At 35.6% G+C, this 16,187-nt stretch overlaps 3 protein-coding genes across 3 annotated transcripts; 1 reads left to right on the top strand and 2 right to left on the bottom strand.

The window, feature by feature from the left end:
* Positions 1 to 91: 91 nt before the first annotated feature.
* Positions 92 to 8,598, bottom strand: LOC140751694 (uncharacterized). Its single transcript, XM_073085702.1, has 11 exons — positions 8,440 to 8,598; positions 7,918 to 8,109; positions 7,287 to 7,391; positions 6,310 to 6,565; positions 5,580 to 5,707; positions 4,822 to 5,016; positions 4,405 to 4,754; positions 3,971 to 4,037; positions 839 to 1,006; positions 328 to 496; positions 92 to 108 (listed from the first exon to the last, which is right to left on the bottom strand). Exons 1-10 carry the CDS (start codon positions 8,470 to 8,472, stop codon positions 329 to 331), a joined length of 1,662 nt encoding a protein of 553 aa, XP_072941803.1. The 5' UTR covers positions 8,473 to 8,598; the 3' UTR covers positions 92 to 108; position 328.
* Positions 8,599 to 9,116: 518 nt separating this feature from the next.
* On the top strand, positions 9,117 to 11,913 carry Pomp (proteasome maturation protein). The gene is made up of 4 exons (XM_073085693.1): positions 9,117 to 9,267; positions 9,596 to 9,754; positions 10,504 to 10,605; positions 11,721 to 11,913. The coding sequence occupies exons 1-4, from the start codon at positions 9,265 to 9,267 to the stop codon at positions 11,880 to 11,882; spliced, it is 426 nt and encodes a 141-aa protein (XP_072941794.1). The 5' UTR covers positions 9,117 to 9,264; the 3' UTR covers positions 11,883 to 11,913.
* LOC140751687 (2-oxo-4-hydroxy-4-carboxy-5-ureidoimidazoline decarboxylase) lies at positions 11,857 to 14,069 on the bottom strand. The gene is made up of 4 exons (XM_073085692.1): positions 13,764 to 14,069; positions 13,397 to 13,550; positions 12,198 to 12,397; positions 11,857 to 11,974 (listed from the first exon to the last, which is right to left on the bottom strand). Exons 1-3 carry the CDS (start codon positions 13,948 to 13,950, stop codon positions 12,208 to 12,210), a joined length of 531 nt encoding a protein of 176 aa, XP_072941793.1. The 5' UTR covers positions 13,951 to 14,069; the 3' UTR covers positions 11,857 to 11,974; positions 12,198 to 12,207.
* Between the last annotated feature and the right edge of the window lie 2,118 nt (positions 14,070 to 16,187).

The following is a 16,187-nucleotide window of genomic DNA, read 5'->3' as shown; positions in this document are numbered from 1 at the left end:
TGAATTGGTTCTATGTCGTATCTAAATATTTTATAACTGACCCGAGACCCGATTGGGGGTATCGTGAGGTTCAATGAAAAATGTTAAACTACAAGCATCTCCTCCATACGAAAAGAGTAGGGTAAATTGTCTAGGGAGCTCCAGTTGACGGTGTTGGAGCGCGACACGATATCCATGACGAGCTACTCGCGGCAAACTCCTTGAACAGTTACTTCTTCGATGTATCTAAATATTTTGTAATGGAGCAAGTTAGTTAGTTATTCAGGTAGTTAAAACCAGGTCTATGAGTATATTTTGTTATTTAATGTCGATATGATAAGTATATTAGTTAGATGTCAAGCATCTCCTCCATGCGGATGGAGTACGGTACATCGTGCACGGAGGTCCAGTTGACGGTGTTGGAGCGCGAGACGACGTCCGTGACGAGCTGCTCTCGGAATTCGTTCCAGCGACGCGCCGCTACAAACTCTTTGAATAGCTGCTTCTTTGTTGGTATCTGTGACATTAAACATAATATTGTAAAATTTTACTCAAAATATTTGGAGTTATCGACTCGTTTTGAGATCCTATATACGACACGTTCATGTCTTGAATCGGTGTGGTTAGAATTTACCTCGATTTTGAAATGAAATAAACACATTAAATGTTATTTTATATTTGTATAACGGTTGTTACTTGTGACCCAAAGTTGGTTATGAGAAAAGTACTTGAGTACATAATGTCAAAGAGCAAATATTTTAATATCACAGAAACTGCAACTTTATTTACTTTTTAACTCTACAAAACAATCTACTTTGTTCATTATTTCAAAGTAAGTAAGCGTTTACTGTCAACCCACTTTCTTTTCCAGGTAATGCTGTATCCGAGTCCAAATGTTCGCCGTGTTTCGTTGCAGCAGCCATATCTTTGGCAACAGCATGCATTCTACTGGCGTTAGTGCAACAATTCGACGATCTCGCATGTTTTCGCCGAAACCAAAACTTGACCCGGGGTTCAATTGACACACCTGGAAAGAGAAAAATCTTTATGGTTAATGTACTTGCCAATAATATTATCTGACAATATCATCAACGATATCGTCATAAGGGGAGTGTAGCAGTCCGGACCTCCCGGGAGTGAAAAATCTTTCAGAACTTTTTTTCAAATTTGAAACTGTTTATTTCGTGCACCCTTCGATCACTAATAAGAACTAGATACACAATCAGCGACAAAAAAATGGCGCGACGAAAAGAGCACCCAAATAGACATTTGGGTGCGCTTTTAGGTTAGTAGTGTTTGAACGTTCGGAGAATAAACATGCCTCAGTGCTCGTTCAAAACTGCAAAAATCACACGTCTAGTACGCTAACAAATGATGGAATATCGTATTTTCGGTAAGTATTATTATTATAAGTAGGTAATTGCTATCACTCAATTATAAATACTGCTATTTCGTTCGTAAATAATTTATTTTTAAGTTTTAAAAATTATCAACAAAAATCAACAGAATGTATAAACCATTTAAATTGTAAAGTCTGTTACTAAACGTACAATTCTTACTATTGCAAGCCCACTTGATTTGTTCGGGTTACATGGTGACCCTGTTCTAACTTGAATGGAGACGCTATTGTTTTATATTTTTTTCTTTAATTTAATTTTTTTTTTTTCTTTTTTTTGTTATATAAAAATATTTGTTTTGTATAATAATTAAACATAGGCAATGAGTAAATAGTAAATGAGTGAAATTAAATTATTAAGTAAATTATTATTTAATATATTTTATGATGTCTTTTTATCCAACTGCCGCGACAATAGTCATAGAATTATTATAATAAAATCTATTGTCGAAAGATACACTAAAATAAGATTGCTTAACATAGCCAAAAAAGATACGGAAAAAAAAATAAAAATCCATCGAAAAGACTGTTTTCCAATAAACTCACTTTATTCAAGGGAATTAATGGCATCCTGTTGATTCCATATTTTTATTTTTACTCGACTGCCAAGGAAGGGTTATGTTTTTTGCACGTATCTTGTATGTATCTTTATAAGCGGACTTTAGCTGCACTGCATTTTATTCCCTCGGATCTAACATACGGCTGGGTGAATTTCGACAGTTAAGGTGTCATTATATTCGTCTCAAATATCCAAATGTCCTTAGATAGGTGTTGAAAAAAACTCTAAATTTAAGAAGAAATATACAACGGATTTCTGTCACTACAAAGTAAGCAAGTAATTTAATTAAAATAATCAAAAACCCGACTGAAGGCTCACTATAAAGGCTGAAGTAGAATTTTCAAAAACAGTGAAATAGGCGTTTCATCATTTTTTAGCAAGAAAGCCAAAAAAAAGTTTTATAATAAGTATCTGCTTCAAAAACAAAAGATGTTCAAACAATATTATCCTATTTTATCTTCGTAGGGCTCATTTACGCTATATAAAGAATCTATGTGTAAAATTCCAGCACGCTAAAGATCCGCGGTTTCCCTTTACGTTGGTGTCTGGCGCAGCAACTTACGCATTTAGTCAGACAGTCACCTCGATGTGTTATACACATGTATATATCATATAATATGTGTGTAATCACCTTTTAATTTCCTTTATTTTGATACCCCACTCCATAGTTTTGGTTAACTTTTTTTAAAACGTGTTACTATTTCGGAAAAACATCCACCATTTACGATTTATAGAATATATAGCTTCAGTAATTCAAAGTTCTAGTAATTATTTTATATCGTTAGGGGTAGAATTTCATTATTTTTATCCAACAAGCCAGATACAAAATTTCATAGTGTTTGCGTCAAAATTGACGGTTGTTCAAATTAAGTTTTAACCCTTATTTTGCCCTCTATGGGGTTGATTTTTCGGAAAGGGATAAATAGGTGTGTCTTTATTCCTATCCAGAAAGCCAAATACTAAATTTTACAGTAGTTGCTACAAAATTAAAGGATTTGAAAAAAACTGTCATCCCCTGTTTTACCCACTTAGGGGTAGAATTTCCAAAAGGCCTTTCTTAGTACTTATTTACGCTATATAGCGAACCCATGTGCAAAATTTTAGAACTCTAAATTAAGCGGTTTTGGTTGTACGTTGATTTCTGAAAAATGATAAAATCATTTAGTCAGTCAATCAGTCAGTCACCTTGCTATTTTATATATATACAAATTATATGTTTTTATAATCTCCGTTTAATTTCCTTTCATTTGATATCATACTCGATAGGTTCGGTTAACTTTTTTTGAAATATTACTATTTCGCGCCAAAAATCCGCCATCTTGATTTTTTTTTTCTAACACCTATCTAAGGACACTCGGGTCATTGAGACGAATATAATGACACCTTAATTGTCGCCATTCATCCAGCCGTTTGTTAGATCCGATCAAATAAATAAAGACAAACATACAAGATACGCGCGAAAAACATAACCCTTCCTTGGCAGTCAGGTAAAAATAATTGAAATAAATGTTGGTTTACTACATATTTATTTAGTCGTGGGCAATATATTTCGTTGGATAACGGCGTAAACAGCTTGTTGATTTTTTAATTAAATTACTTGTATTTGGTTATATTTTAATTTTAAACTTATTATATTTTTATTATAATAAATTGTGACTGCATATTACTTACTTTCATTGATAAATTATTATTATGTTCATTAAAATGAATTACTTCGACCTAATAAAAATATTAAAAGTAATGACAGTTCGTCTCCACTAATTCCTTGTCCAAGTGACAAACCACGGTCGTCAATTTTTTTTTCTTTGTTTTTAGCGTCAATTTGACGCCACTTTAGAAGTTCATTTTTGTATGGGATTGTGTATCTAGTTCTTATTAGTGATCGAAGCGTGCACCTCCCATAGCCTATTGGATATCTCAAGAATATCGATAATAATAAGTTAATGTAATTAACAAACGAGATTTATGATTCTTATTTCCGGGATTCGAGATTAAGTAGATATGATAATAATGCGAGCACAAAATACGTGTTCTACCTGCATAAAGTAAGTGCGAAGATTTTGTGGCACTTGTAGCGGCCCCATCTCAGGAATCACGCTAAGTCTGCAAAAGACACTTTAAGTTACAAACAATATTCATTCCATCCAACCCGTACCGCTCCTAGATGTAAATCGCCTTAGAAAGGAAGTTTTGCAGTAATTTTTGCGCTTAACTATGCGAAGACAGCAGCAGTACCTACTAGTATTCTTACAATAGAAGGATAATTTACAGAAATTTATAAGATCATTGGTGACCACTTCCTGAATGTCGCATCCTATCATATCCCCGGGAAAAGAGAGAATTATGGGATTCTATAATGACACTACATAATAAATCCACACATGACAAACATAATACCTCATAAACCGAATCCACAGAATTGTAAAGTAAATCAATAAATGGTTAAATAAATAGAAAGGTGTCGTATCACCTTACAGAACTTCGAATCTCTTGTTGTTCGCCAGGCTTTAAAAATTCCTCAGAAGTTTTATTATCTGAATCCTCGTCAACAGTGTCCGTTTTAGATGATTCAGCTATGACTATATGCATACTTTCATGTCTCATGGAACTCGAAGGCCTGTCCTGCTTCAGAGCACTTATCAACTTCCCCTCACCCTCCGCGTCTACATCCTTTGAAGTTTCCCTCCCAGTTTTTGATATCGCAGACTTTATTTGACCGCTAATAGTTTCCTTAGTTGTAGTTTCAGATGATCGACTCTCTTTTTTTAACGCTCCGAAATATTTCGCTTCGAAATCTTGTTCGCTCTCCTCTTTTGGTATCTTAAAAGACAAAATGTTCGTTTTCAAGTGTTCTTCAATACCTATAATTAAAATCATTAATACTTACATAGGGATCGTATAACGCGTAGGAGGTACGACCCAAACGGGTGTTTACTATCACTTGCATTGACTCAATCATCTGACATCTTCCTGATAGAATAAAGTAGACAAAATTAGCTACTCCCACACCGTCGCCGAGTAGAGTTTCATTGGGTTCGTACGACTTCATTTTGGCAACTATGCAACCTTCGCGACGGGCCACCTGTTAATATTAATCAAGCGTCAGATAATAAGCTCTGCCTCCACATTAAATAAGTATACTGTATACAGTGTTGCTTTTATAACGGACAGTAGCTCGCGCAAGTAGATGCCAAATAGTAAAAGATAACATTTTTTTTTTTTTGTTTATCAAATGTTTTCTTTATTTTTTATTTCTCAGTTATTGGCGATATTTAAACTTTATCAATTAACAAATATTCAATTTCTTTTGTATAATGATTTTGACCAACCGGCGAAAAGCAGTCAATTTTAATTTTGCTAGCAACACTCTTTCTTGCAGTATTTTTAATGTTAATTTTGGTAGGCTGTGGACAAATGATTACAGAAATAATATCCATTTCGTACAAGATCCGATGCTAGTATATCATGCGCATATCAACTTATTAGCATATAGCTACAAGAAACTATGACTAAGCACCTACACTTGCATTCAACTTGATCAAAACGTATTCACAATTCACATAATTAAATCACCGCAGTGAAGTACTGACGCAAACTACTAAATCGCCTGCAACGCTACAACACGGAATTGAATGAATATTTCACCTCGTCAAGTGCGTCAAAATAAGTGAACGCAGACATCGCACGCCGAACTTCATCCCATTGCTTTTGAACGGATGCTTGAAGAACATTCTTGAAATCTTCCTTCATTAACGCCAGTAATTCACAATGACCTATTTATCAATAGCGACTTTAAATCTATTTATTTACTTAAGTGGTAATATGAGCAAAAATATCACTTTACTCTTGGTAACTAAGATACGCGAGCATATTTTGGGGTTTTCGTGTTTAAACGTTGCTATTGGAAACTACAAGGAATCAGAAACAATGTTCGTGACCTCTTGCTCTTGTCGTAGCTGCCTTGATTGTATATAATTACAGGTGTTTGTAAAACTAAGGAGAGTCTAATAAATCTTATTATCGATTCTGTATTCTAATAAGATCTAAAATGTAATTAGAAAATATAAATAAGAGTACCATTATACCATAAACAGACATTAGTCCTATACTATTTTATGACGCACTGTTACGAATACAAAATACGAATAGCTAGGTTTTCCTTAAATACTACGACAAAAATAAGTAGATACTAGACAAAGTTAGTATTTTTCTACAATTTAGCTGCAGCTACTTTACACTATGTACAAGATTTACAATCTATGAAAGACCAACAGATACTTTCAGCTTTTTACAAGATTAATCTATGGTACAAAAATTTCATTTTATTTATTTTATGGACACTACCTAAAATTACTGTACTATGCCGTTAGCCAACCTGTCGTGGTAACCGTGGCGGTCCGTGGTATATTATGTAACAAGGACACCTCGCCGAACATATCGCCTGGGTGCATAACACCAACATCGACAGACACATACTGCTGCAGCAGTTCATCGAAGACCAACTGACTGACCACCACGTCACCGGTGACGATGAAGTAGAGGGCATGCGCTTCGTGATGCTGACGGACGATGGTGCGGCCGGGGCCGTAGTACTTGAAATACGTTACTGCGGCCAGCTTCTTCTTGACGTGCTGTTTTAGTACAAAATTTTCAGAAAATGGAGCGTCAGAAATGTGAATTTCGTCTAAGATTTTATGGATGGATGGATATGTACCTATAACTTCTTACAATGTTAACTGAAACTGAATTTTATCACAGATATTATTACATTACATTGAGGATTCTTTTGGCATGCCTCGTAAACATAAGTGCTTTACCACACCCGCCATAATATATCACAGAAATGCTTTGAATTTTAAATCTGTCAACAGACAAATACTGCTGCAGCAGCAGACGATGGTGCGACCGGGGCCGTAGTACTTGAAGTACGTTACTGCGGCCAGCTTCTTCTTAACATGCTTTGTTTGTAGTAATCGAGAATTAGGTGCAGCTCTTTTTGTTATGAGCAGAAATCGAAGTGAAACGTGAATTTCTACTAAAGTTTTGTTACTAAAGTTTTGTTTTGTTAAAGTGTTGGGTGAATATGTATAAGTTCCTTTGATTTTAACAGAAACTGAAATTTATCACAGACATTTACATTACATTGAGGATTGGGTAATTTGGAGTACCTTTTAACCTAAATTCTTTACCACACCTGTTATACTTTACCAAAGTTTCTATAGATTTAAAACACCTTGAAAGCAAAAAAATGTGGAATTTCGAACCACGGAATATTCTACCAGATTTCAAGTGTTCAAAAATTGCATCTTTTGGAAACTTTATTAATTAATGTTTAGAAAAGTAGAAACTTACGTTGGGGTAACGTTTAAAACATTTAAGTCCACCAATAATGCGGTATAAGTATTTTTTCTCTTGTTCTGTACGTTCTTCAGCAGGCTTGTTTAGTAACGTTTTATCCTGGAAATGTATTGATTGATATAATAAAGAAATATACCTTTGTCATGAATGTCTAAGTCATACAATAATGAAAACTAGCAAAGGAATCCTATATTATATTATTTTACGCGAACAAGAACATCAATACCACTTCATTTGTCCCAAACGAAAGCACTATAGAGACATCTAGTTTAATGATGAAAAGTTACAACTAAGAATAACGTTTTAAATCCGAAATGGTAAATTGCCGGGATAAGTTATTCGTATCCTTCCTTTTACAACTGTTCACTTGATAAAAATAGGATAGTGATTAACTATTTCCTATATCTACCTGTTCCTGTCCTTTATATGCTAGGGCAATTTCAAAAGAACAGAGGTTACCGACGCCGATCACAGGCGATCGCCTCATGTGTAAGTTAGCCCACATCCACACCATTCAGCGGCGGCTGTGGCAGTGATAATGGTATCCAGTATAACCAGTATGGACTGGTTCTACGTTTTAATACCATTTTGAAAAGTATTAAATAAATAGTGAGTAGCTTTTTACATTAATGCCTAAAAGCTGTTTCTTCTTGGCTTTGCCGCGTACGGCCTGCTCGACCCGACGCTTCACGTTTTCCACGCCTTCGTAGTGGTCGGAGGCCTCGATCAGCCAGTACGTGTTGGCCATCGCCAACCGACCCAAAGCACGGAATAAACATTTCGCGCGGAACTTCCGGCGCATCTGTTCTTCTGGATCCTGTTTCGGAAATGTAAAGTTCTCTTGAGATCAAAAGTTTTTAAGTAGGTGCCCTCAGTTTTCTATAATACATAAAAAGTAATTTGTTCAGACCTACGTCTTCCTTTAATTTATGTCGCATGATTAATGTCGCGTGAATATTTTATTAAAAAATAGTCGACCTCAATTCCTTGACTTGATTTCCGTTTAAGACGTTTAAGAAAGACGCTATGAAACATTTTAAAAGTAATCATACGTTATAAACAGTTACGCTTATTTATATGCCTACCTATATAAAATCTGTTATTTACAAAAATCTATAAAGTGTACCGTGTGTACATGGTAACCCACCATTTCTTTTTTCGCGCCACCTCTCCCGGCCATAGTTATTAGTTATTTGTTTATTCAACTCGAACTGATATTATAAATAAATTAAATTGAATCAAAAATGTTACAAATGTCAATTATAGTATTAAAAGTACTCTGCAAAATTAAAGGCCTACTCTTAGAAGGCCAAGGTGATCAAAGAGTATAGTAACCTATACAGGACTATTATAAAATTATATCGTGACAAAAAATAATGTTATTATTTTCTGTGGTAAAATAAAGACGCTAAGGGGTTCCAACAGTTTTACCGTTCGCCGACTAACAGATGTTTCTGTTATAGATAATCTAAGTGCCAAAATTATTCGTTCACATTATGTCAGATAACAGATTAATAGTCATTCATTATTATAATGTGAAACTTATTAGCAAGATCGATGGCGGTCGGTGAAAGATAAAACTGTCGACCTGACCTAATGTGAACGAACCTTATGGCTTGAGGAATAAGGTCAGCGCATTATACAGACAGGCCGCAATAAAGCATCTCATTGCTGCGAATTTTAACAATTTAAATATCAAGAAATAAAAAAAGCTTATATTAAATATTTCATTAAGTAAATATTTATCGATTTCATTACATTTACACCACATGGAAAGAGTTATTTTTCTTTGTCGATGGTCGTAATAGACAAGATTATAGATTACAGAACTTTCGTGATTTGACAAATAATTTGACACTGACGCCATCGAATGACAGCCGCATTACGAAGCAAAATATAAAAGCCGATTGTTATAACTTTAGTCAAAAATCAGTTAATTGTTAATAACTGTGTTTTAAAAAAATCTTGCAAAATGGTAATATCTTTAGTGATCTAGCTTATATTCACTATTATTTTCATATACTTTATACCGCAAATGAACTTGCCTCTCACCTGGTAAAGTGGTTTGTATCAACCATGGACATCCATGAAAGCGGACAGGACTCCTACCTGCGGGCGAACACGCTTGGATTGTTGCTCTTAAGACCTATCTTCGAACGCTTTGGATTCAACCAAACGACCACTTAAATGACCATCTTTTAAATCAATACCGGAATAATTTTGTTCCTTTATATCTATTTTAAATATAACATTACAGTGTCATCGACGACTTTAATAGCAAACTCGGTTTCCTTTGATTTCAGAGCTTTGGACTTCCTTCTCTGAAAGTAAAGCCAGAACACGTCAACAATGTTCCTATGCGTGAGGGACCATTCGGAGTCCCTAACCCGCTTACCGACGGTCTGACCTCCGCTAAAAGTAAACTCGGAGTAGTCCACCCTCTTCAGATGTCAGAACAAAATGTAAGTACATGTTTTATTAATCCATAAGTCAACTACAAGAAAATCCCTAGATTTGATTTTGTCTTGTCATAATATAGAAAATTAAAATTTTCTAACAGTCCTCCACAAAGGTTTCAATAGGATAGATTTGTTTTGAGGTTCAACTTAAGTATTTAAGTAAAAAAATGAGCATGAACTGATAATAAAATCTAGTTCCGAACATACCCGTGCCAAACTGCTAGTCTGCTCTGAAGCTGTTGCACCCAAGCTATAGTTAGCATATACTCTATAACATAAAGGCACACTAACGCACATATGTTTCCGTGGACGAGAGAGGGCAGCGCACATCTTCATCCCGCTAATAACTGCAATTTGCTATTGCAACGCGCCTCATTTCTATATTCGGAGCGGACTAGCTGTTTGTTGCAGTCTATGCTCAAGGTAAACAAATAATGCACTTTAGGATTATTCTTACCTTGTTTAAGGTTATTTCTAGATTTAGATGATTTATAATGGTAATTTAAAAACATTTTTTAACATTTCACTCATTTGTGATTATAGAAATGGAAATTCTGACAAATCATTTAGAATCCTCAATCCTTACTTAGCATTGTAGACAATTCTCACTTATTACTCAAGTAAACCCTTGAAGGTTTACTTGAATAATATGTAAACAATGTAATGCGAAATAAAATCTAGAAAAACTAATGATGATGACGAAACACTTTATATTCCTGAGTTAATTCAAATAATTATTGTTAATTTTTCAGTTTCACTTGAATGAAGAGAAAATGAACATGGCGATGCTTCGCAACATCCAAGGGCTGCACGCACCCTTGAAACTTACTATGGAGAGAAAATTTGTTGGCAAGGTACTATAAGAATTAATATGATGGTGCAAGAGTCTCAATTAGATGTAAATATTTTATTTTCAATGGTATAGCAAATGATAATTGAGTCCTTATATGCACGCAGCTTTTAAAAACTTGAGATTTATGCCTGGAATTGATAGATTGAGAGGTTGAGTTTCTAACCACTAAGCTCTTAGCTGCTTTTCAACCTAAAAACTTCAGTAAATGAATTGTGAAAAGAGATAAATTTAAAAGTATAAAATACCACAAATGTTTTTAATCTTTTATCTGTCTGTTAATTTTTTTTCCCTCACTAGGTCTTTTTTCTTCAATTTTAAGGCACAAGAAGTGATGTAACAGCTTAAAATAACACCTTGTCCAACTTTACACTAAATTAATCTGCTTCTCTCTGGTTAAGTGATTTGGCTTCAACTTATACATTATTTATAAAACTCCATATATACTACTAAAACCATGCTGTCATACGGCAACTATCTAAAAGTAAATTAAAAGTATTAGCGCCTGAACGCACTAGCGGTTAGCCGCACGAACGGCCCGCTTCGCGGCAGGCTGCCCTCTTGTTTATACATCTGGCGGTTTAGTTTGCTGCGTGCCGCCGAAGAGTTATAATCTTGTTATATTTAGTATCATCCTTTAATGGTTTATATAAAACTTGGAGTAATTCTTCAAATGACGAATTCTAAACACTCATTCTAATATAGCCGAAAAAAATATCAAACAAATTTCAGCAATAGCAATCTGACCACATTCGATGCGTGTTTCTAGTAAAAGATGAGGCCAGTGTCGTTTTTTATTTTACTTACGTTTTACTTGATTTCGGTAATAAAAATATATAACACAAGCTACTTCGATGGCGTCCATTTCGCTAATGGAGCCAACACGTTTTCGAGCGGTCCAACCGCTCTACACGGTCTCATCGTGGTTGGCCGTCGTAGCGGTCAACCGCTGTAGCAACTGCGATAGCAACCACTTGAGACGGCTGGCCGCTGAAACGAACCGCCTGGGCGGCCAACCGCTAGTGCGTAACAGCGCTTATAGTCGATATATAAAACTTAACGTGGTTAGAGTACTTAATATTATTTATTGCTAAAAATATCTATATTTTTCTTTTCTAGATTGGCAGACTTCCCTTCTTACCAAGTTCTAACTTACAACATGAAGTCATCTCTGGAAGATATCTCGATATTGGCTTTGAAGACATCCTGAATACTCCAGATATGCGTGAAATCGCTGGTCAACCCCATGCGGTAGTAGAAAGATCCCTCGGAATTCTTTAAATTATTTAAGTAAAGTTTTGTGTAATTCTTATGATGTTTTTTTGTATCCCATTATTTAAGACATTTGAGCTTTCAACCTTCATGTTATATGCCTGAAATTTCAAACGGTTGTTTCTAAAATTATACCTACAGCTTTTTACATCTTACATCAATACAAATGCATTTATAATAGATGTTCAACTATCTTTCTGTACATATAGGCTAATTATTATCAAAACTTCTATTAAACATTGCAACAGGCGTAACACGGGTCATAATAGCAGTTTATGCAGAATGCTTATTCACAATATTATATACAATCATTATACAATAAACCTTTTATTTATTAAATGTTCGCATCATCTTTGACAATATCAAGGATTCTTAGTCTACATATTTTCTTTACTTCATTAATTCCTACACTGATTTCCTCTTCTCGCTTGTTATAATAACGCTTTTGAAGACCTTCAATAATAGACTGCACCTTGTTTTCCCTTGCGCATATTATAAATGGAAATCCAAATTTGGTCTTGTATCTGAAAAACGATTTAGTTTAATGTACATATTATTTTATATTTAGAGTGAAATGGCGCCATCTATGATCGAAATATAGAATTAGATAATAAAGAACAAGGTAGAGCGTTTTCACATTATCCGATCCGATATCGGTATCGGACGCCGATACGATATCGGGGTAAGTAAAATGTATGAAACATGTACCTGCCTTTCACATTGTCCGTTCCGATATCGGATATCGGAGCCGACAGCGATATGCTGGCGACACCATCGGACGCCCGTGAGCCGTCGGGCGATAATGTTTGTATGTGTGCTCTACGTGTATCTAAATTGTCTCTGTGTGCGTAGAGCCCGATGCGCGGCGGCCATTTTGAGCTTGTTTACTAGTTTGGTTGTCATCATGGCGTCGTCATCATTTAAATACGATATAATTACATTAATTGAACTGGTAGAATCTAAACGTGTTGTAGCTTGCTAAAAAGAGTGTAAAATGCTCCCTCTGAATATCTAGCTTCCACAATAGGATGTATCCAACACTGTCTGTGAACAGATCTTTTTTTGCGTCTCAAATATAAGAGATACAGCAAATAAAGTTTTCTATTATAGTCTGCCATGATGACCTGTCCGCACTAAGCTATCGAGCAAATGGCCGTATCGGAACGATTTTGTCGGAAATATGTGAAAATAGCACATGGTGTCGGCTATCGGATGTCGGCTATCGTCGTCCGACACCGATATCGGATCGGATAATCTGAAAACGCTCGTACTCTGCGATAAACAAGGCTTTAACTAATCTGTGTGTTAGGTTTAAATAAACCACTGCGTGAGCAACAGATGGTGCTGTAGTCATCATTCAGTTATTTGACAAAGGGCATAGATGTCGCTGCTAGTATAATAAAATTACTTATCATTTAGCAAGTTAGAAAATATGTGCTGCGGAACAAAAAAACTCAGATAATTTAGTTTAGTAAGTATAGTCATTTACATTTGTTAGTAAGCTAAAAAAATACTTATTTTACCTTTCATTATTAGAAATAATGATATTTCTATGTTTATCGGTAAGATCATTGAGACCCGCACTTTTCTGTTCAGCCGCAGATTCGCTTGTCAGCTCGCCCCTGGCAGCTAATTTTCCCGCTAAGTCTGGATGTGACTTCAGAATCCCTAATTTCCCTGTTAATTACAAAGAATCTTATTAAAACATTTATAACATAGGTTAAAGTTACAAACACTAATCATGTGTTATTGTAAGTGGGTATTACAAAGACTTTTTTGTAATCATCACAAGACTGTAGGTATTTCAAATAAACGAACGGATGTAAGAGGAAATAATAAGGATAGATTAATAATGAGTACCTAATTTTAAGAAATTTTAATTAAACTTACCACCCTCGCTTAGATTATCCATGTATCTATAAAATGAATTACAAATGTCTGCCAAATCAGCGAAGGGGCGTGATTTCTTTACTTGAACCGCCGCGTCAGGCCACAATTCTATCACATTATTAAACAAACGCTCAAACTGTTCATCTTCTAATTTATTCACTTCGGAAATGGTAAGAAGTAAGGCCATATTGTATATTTTCTTCCCAAGTATCGACACAAAACAAGCCTTTATCAAAACGAGAATGAAACTAACTTACAGATAGTTGCACTATCAATGTCGTCACAGGTCATTAGCGTTAACGAGTTCAAAGTGTTCAAACAATGTGTAACACAAACAATATTCATCATCAGCTAAGTATGTTTAATTATTTATATATCGTTCTTTTTTTCGATGATGGCTAAAGGCGATGCTCTTAAAATAAAAGGTACCTATAAAACTTACTATATTGTTTGTGGAATGTGCAAACGAGCTCTCATAACTATATATCCGTCTTGGGGAATCAAACTCTGAACTCTCTGCGTGTTAAGCTATGAACGACCAGCACCGCATCCTAGTCGTCAATTAGTACCTAAACCAATTAAACTAATAACATATCAATCCAACTGTTCCTACCTAGATGTAGGTCTTAAACACAGACCTATATCTAAATAGGTCTGTGGTCTTAAACCTAAGTGGTGATTTTTTTACGCAAATAGGTACTTCAGTAAATTGGTAACCTACCCACCATTCTTGTAGTTTTTTACCCTAACTTTACTTGTGGAGGTCGTGATACCTAGAAAAGTTTAAACCTAGTCAAAATGTACCTTCACTTTCCTACTAACTAATAACACCCCTAATCGAGGCCTAAAACTCCAGAAATTAGTAAGTAAGTACATATTACTACATCCCCACATAAAATTTTATTTGTATAAATATTAAGATACATAAATTTTTCAGAGCGCTCCATCCTAAATCATCCAGTAAAGAGAAACAAAAGCGACATTTATGTGTCAGTTGTGGTAAGCGCGGGAGAAATAAATCAGCCGGCGCGTTGACACGAGATGGCGCTAACGAGCCCCTAGAGACTCGGTTGGCGCGAGTCGCGACAAATGGCCGCGGGGGAACCCGCGAAACGCGTTCGCAATACGAATGAAACCAATTTAACGCCGTTTGAAATTTGATTCGAGTCCTGATTTCCTGTTTCGTTTTATACAGACGTGATATTCAAATTTATCTTTCAATGCTAATATAAGATTTTGTAGGTAGATAGATAGAAGTGGGGGGTCGTCGGTGGTGGTGGCCATTTTAATAAAGTAAGTATGTACTAACATGTTTATTTATAGGACATAAATTATTTGTAAAGTTAGATCTACCTAGGTAGGCTTTGCTTAGGTTAGCTATTGGTTAGGCTACATACCAAGTCATTCAGTGCAGTGGTTTGCCATATGCCTAGACCTATCGCTCAATTTGTTGAAAAAAAAAATGCAAGTAGGGTAAGATTGCGCTGTCCCTGTAGCACCGAGACCAGAATAGGGCTACGGTATCCCCTGCCTGTCGTAAGAGGCGACTAAAAGGCGGAAGCACCTTTGCGGACGGCAAGAGTGGGAGCTCAAACCGTCCAGCAAGCGACGCCGGGAAGGTTTATGTGGTCGCATATCGCTGTAATCACCAGGGGATGTGTAAATTGGAGCGTAAATTGCTCCCCCCAGGGCAGAGCCCGATAGAAGGGCATCGCGTGAGGAGGACTCCGGTTGTGTTCCGTTGGATATACTGGAGTTCTCCACCAAACGCTGTGGCCGTCCTCATGTAGGTTAGGTAGGTAATTAAGTAGGTTACCGTACTAACCCATACACACACGTAAAAAATCCCACATAACCCGGCGTCACTCACATGGCGTCGGGTACCTTTTGTAGGTTTTCCCCTCGTAAACAAAAAAAAGGGTAAGGGAAAAGTTTTGTAATATTTGGGGTAATTTAAATTAAGCAAAATCTTGTGCGTAAATTTAATTTTTAGTTATTAGTATAAGTATCATATAGTAATATATGCACACGCGCACACACACACACACACACACACACACACACACACACACACACACACACACACACACACACACACACACACACACACACACACATTCATGCACATACACACACACCCTCATAATATTACTTATGCGCACAAAAGGCCAGATTATACTTAGTGTTGCAGTGCAATTGAATGTTATAGTCCGTAAAATGTAAATCCGTAATTGGCTAATTAGTTTAACATAGAAAGTATTATATATATCATTTAAGTAGCTGTGGATTTTGTTGAATAAATAAATAAATAAAATATAGACGTTAAACAAAATAAAAATATTTTATTTCAACGTTTTTCCAAAAAGTACCTTTGGTACGACTTAGGCGCGTAAGTCCTACCACCTATAGCCTAAATCGTACCTA

This window comes from Epargyreus clarus, unplaced genomic scaffold, assembly GCF_041222505.1.
Source record: "Epargyreus clarus isolate Ecla_fem2 unplaced genomic scaffold, WU_Ecla_fem_2.2 ptg000023l, whole genome shotgun sequence".
NCBI lineage: Eukaryota > Metazoa > Arthropoda > Insecta > Lepidoptera > Hesperiidae > Epargyreus > Epargyreus clarus.
Note: the sequence above shows the minus strand (reverse complement) of the source record. Positions and strands in the feature narration are given on the sequence as shown.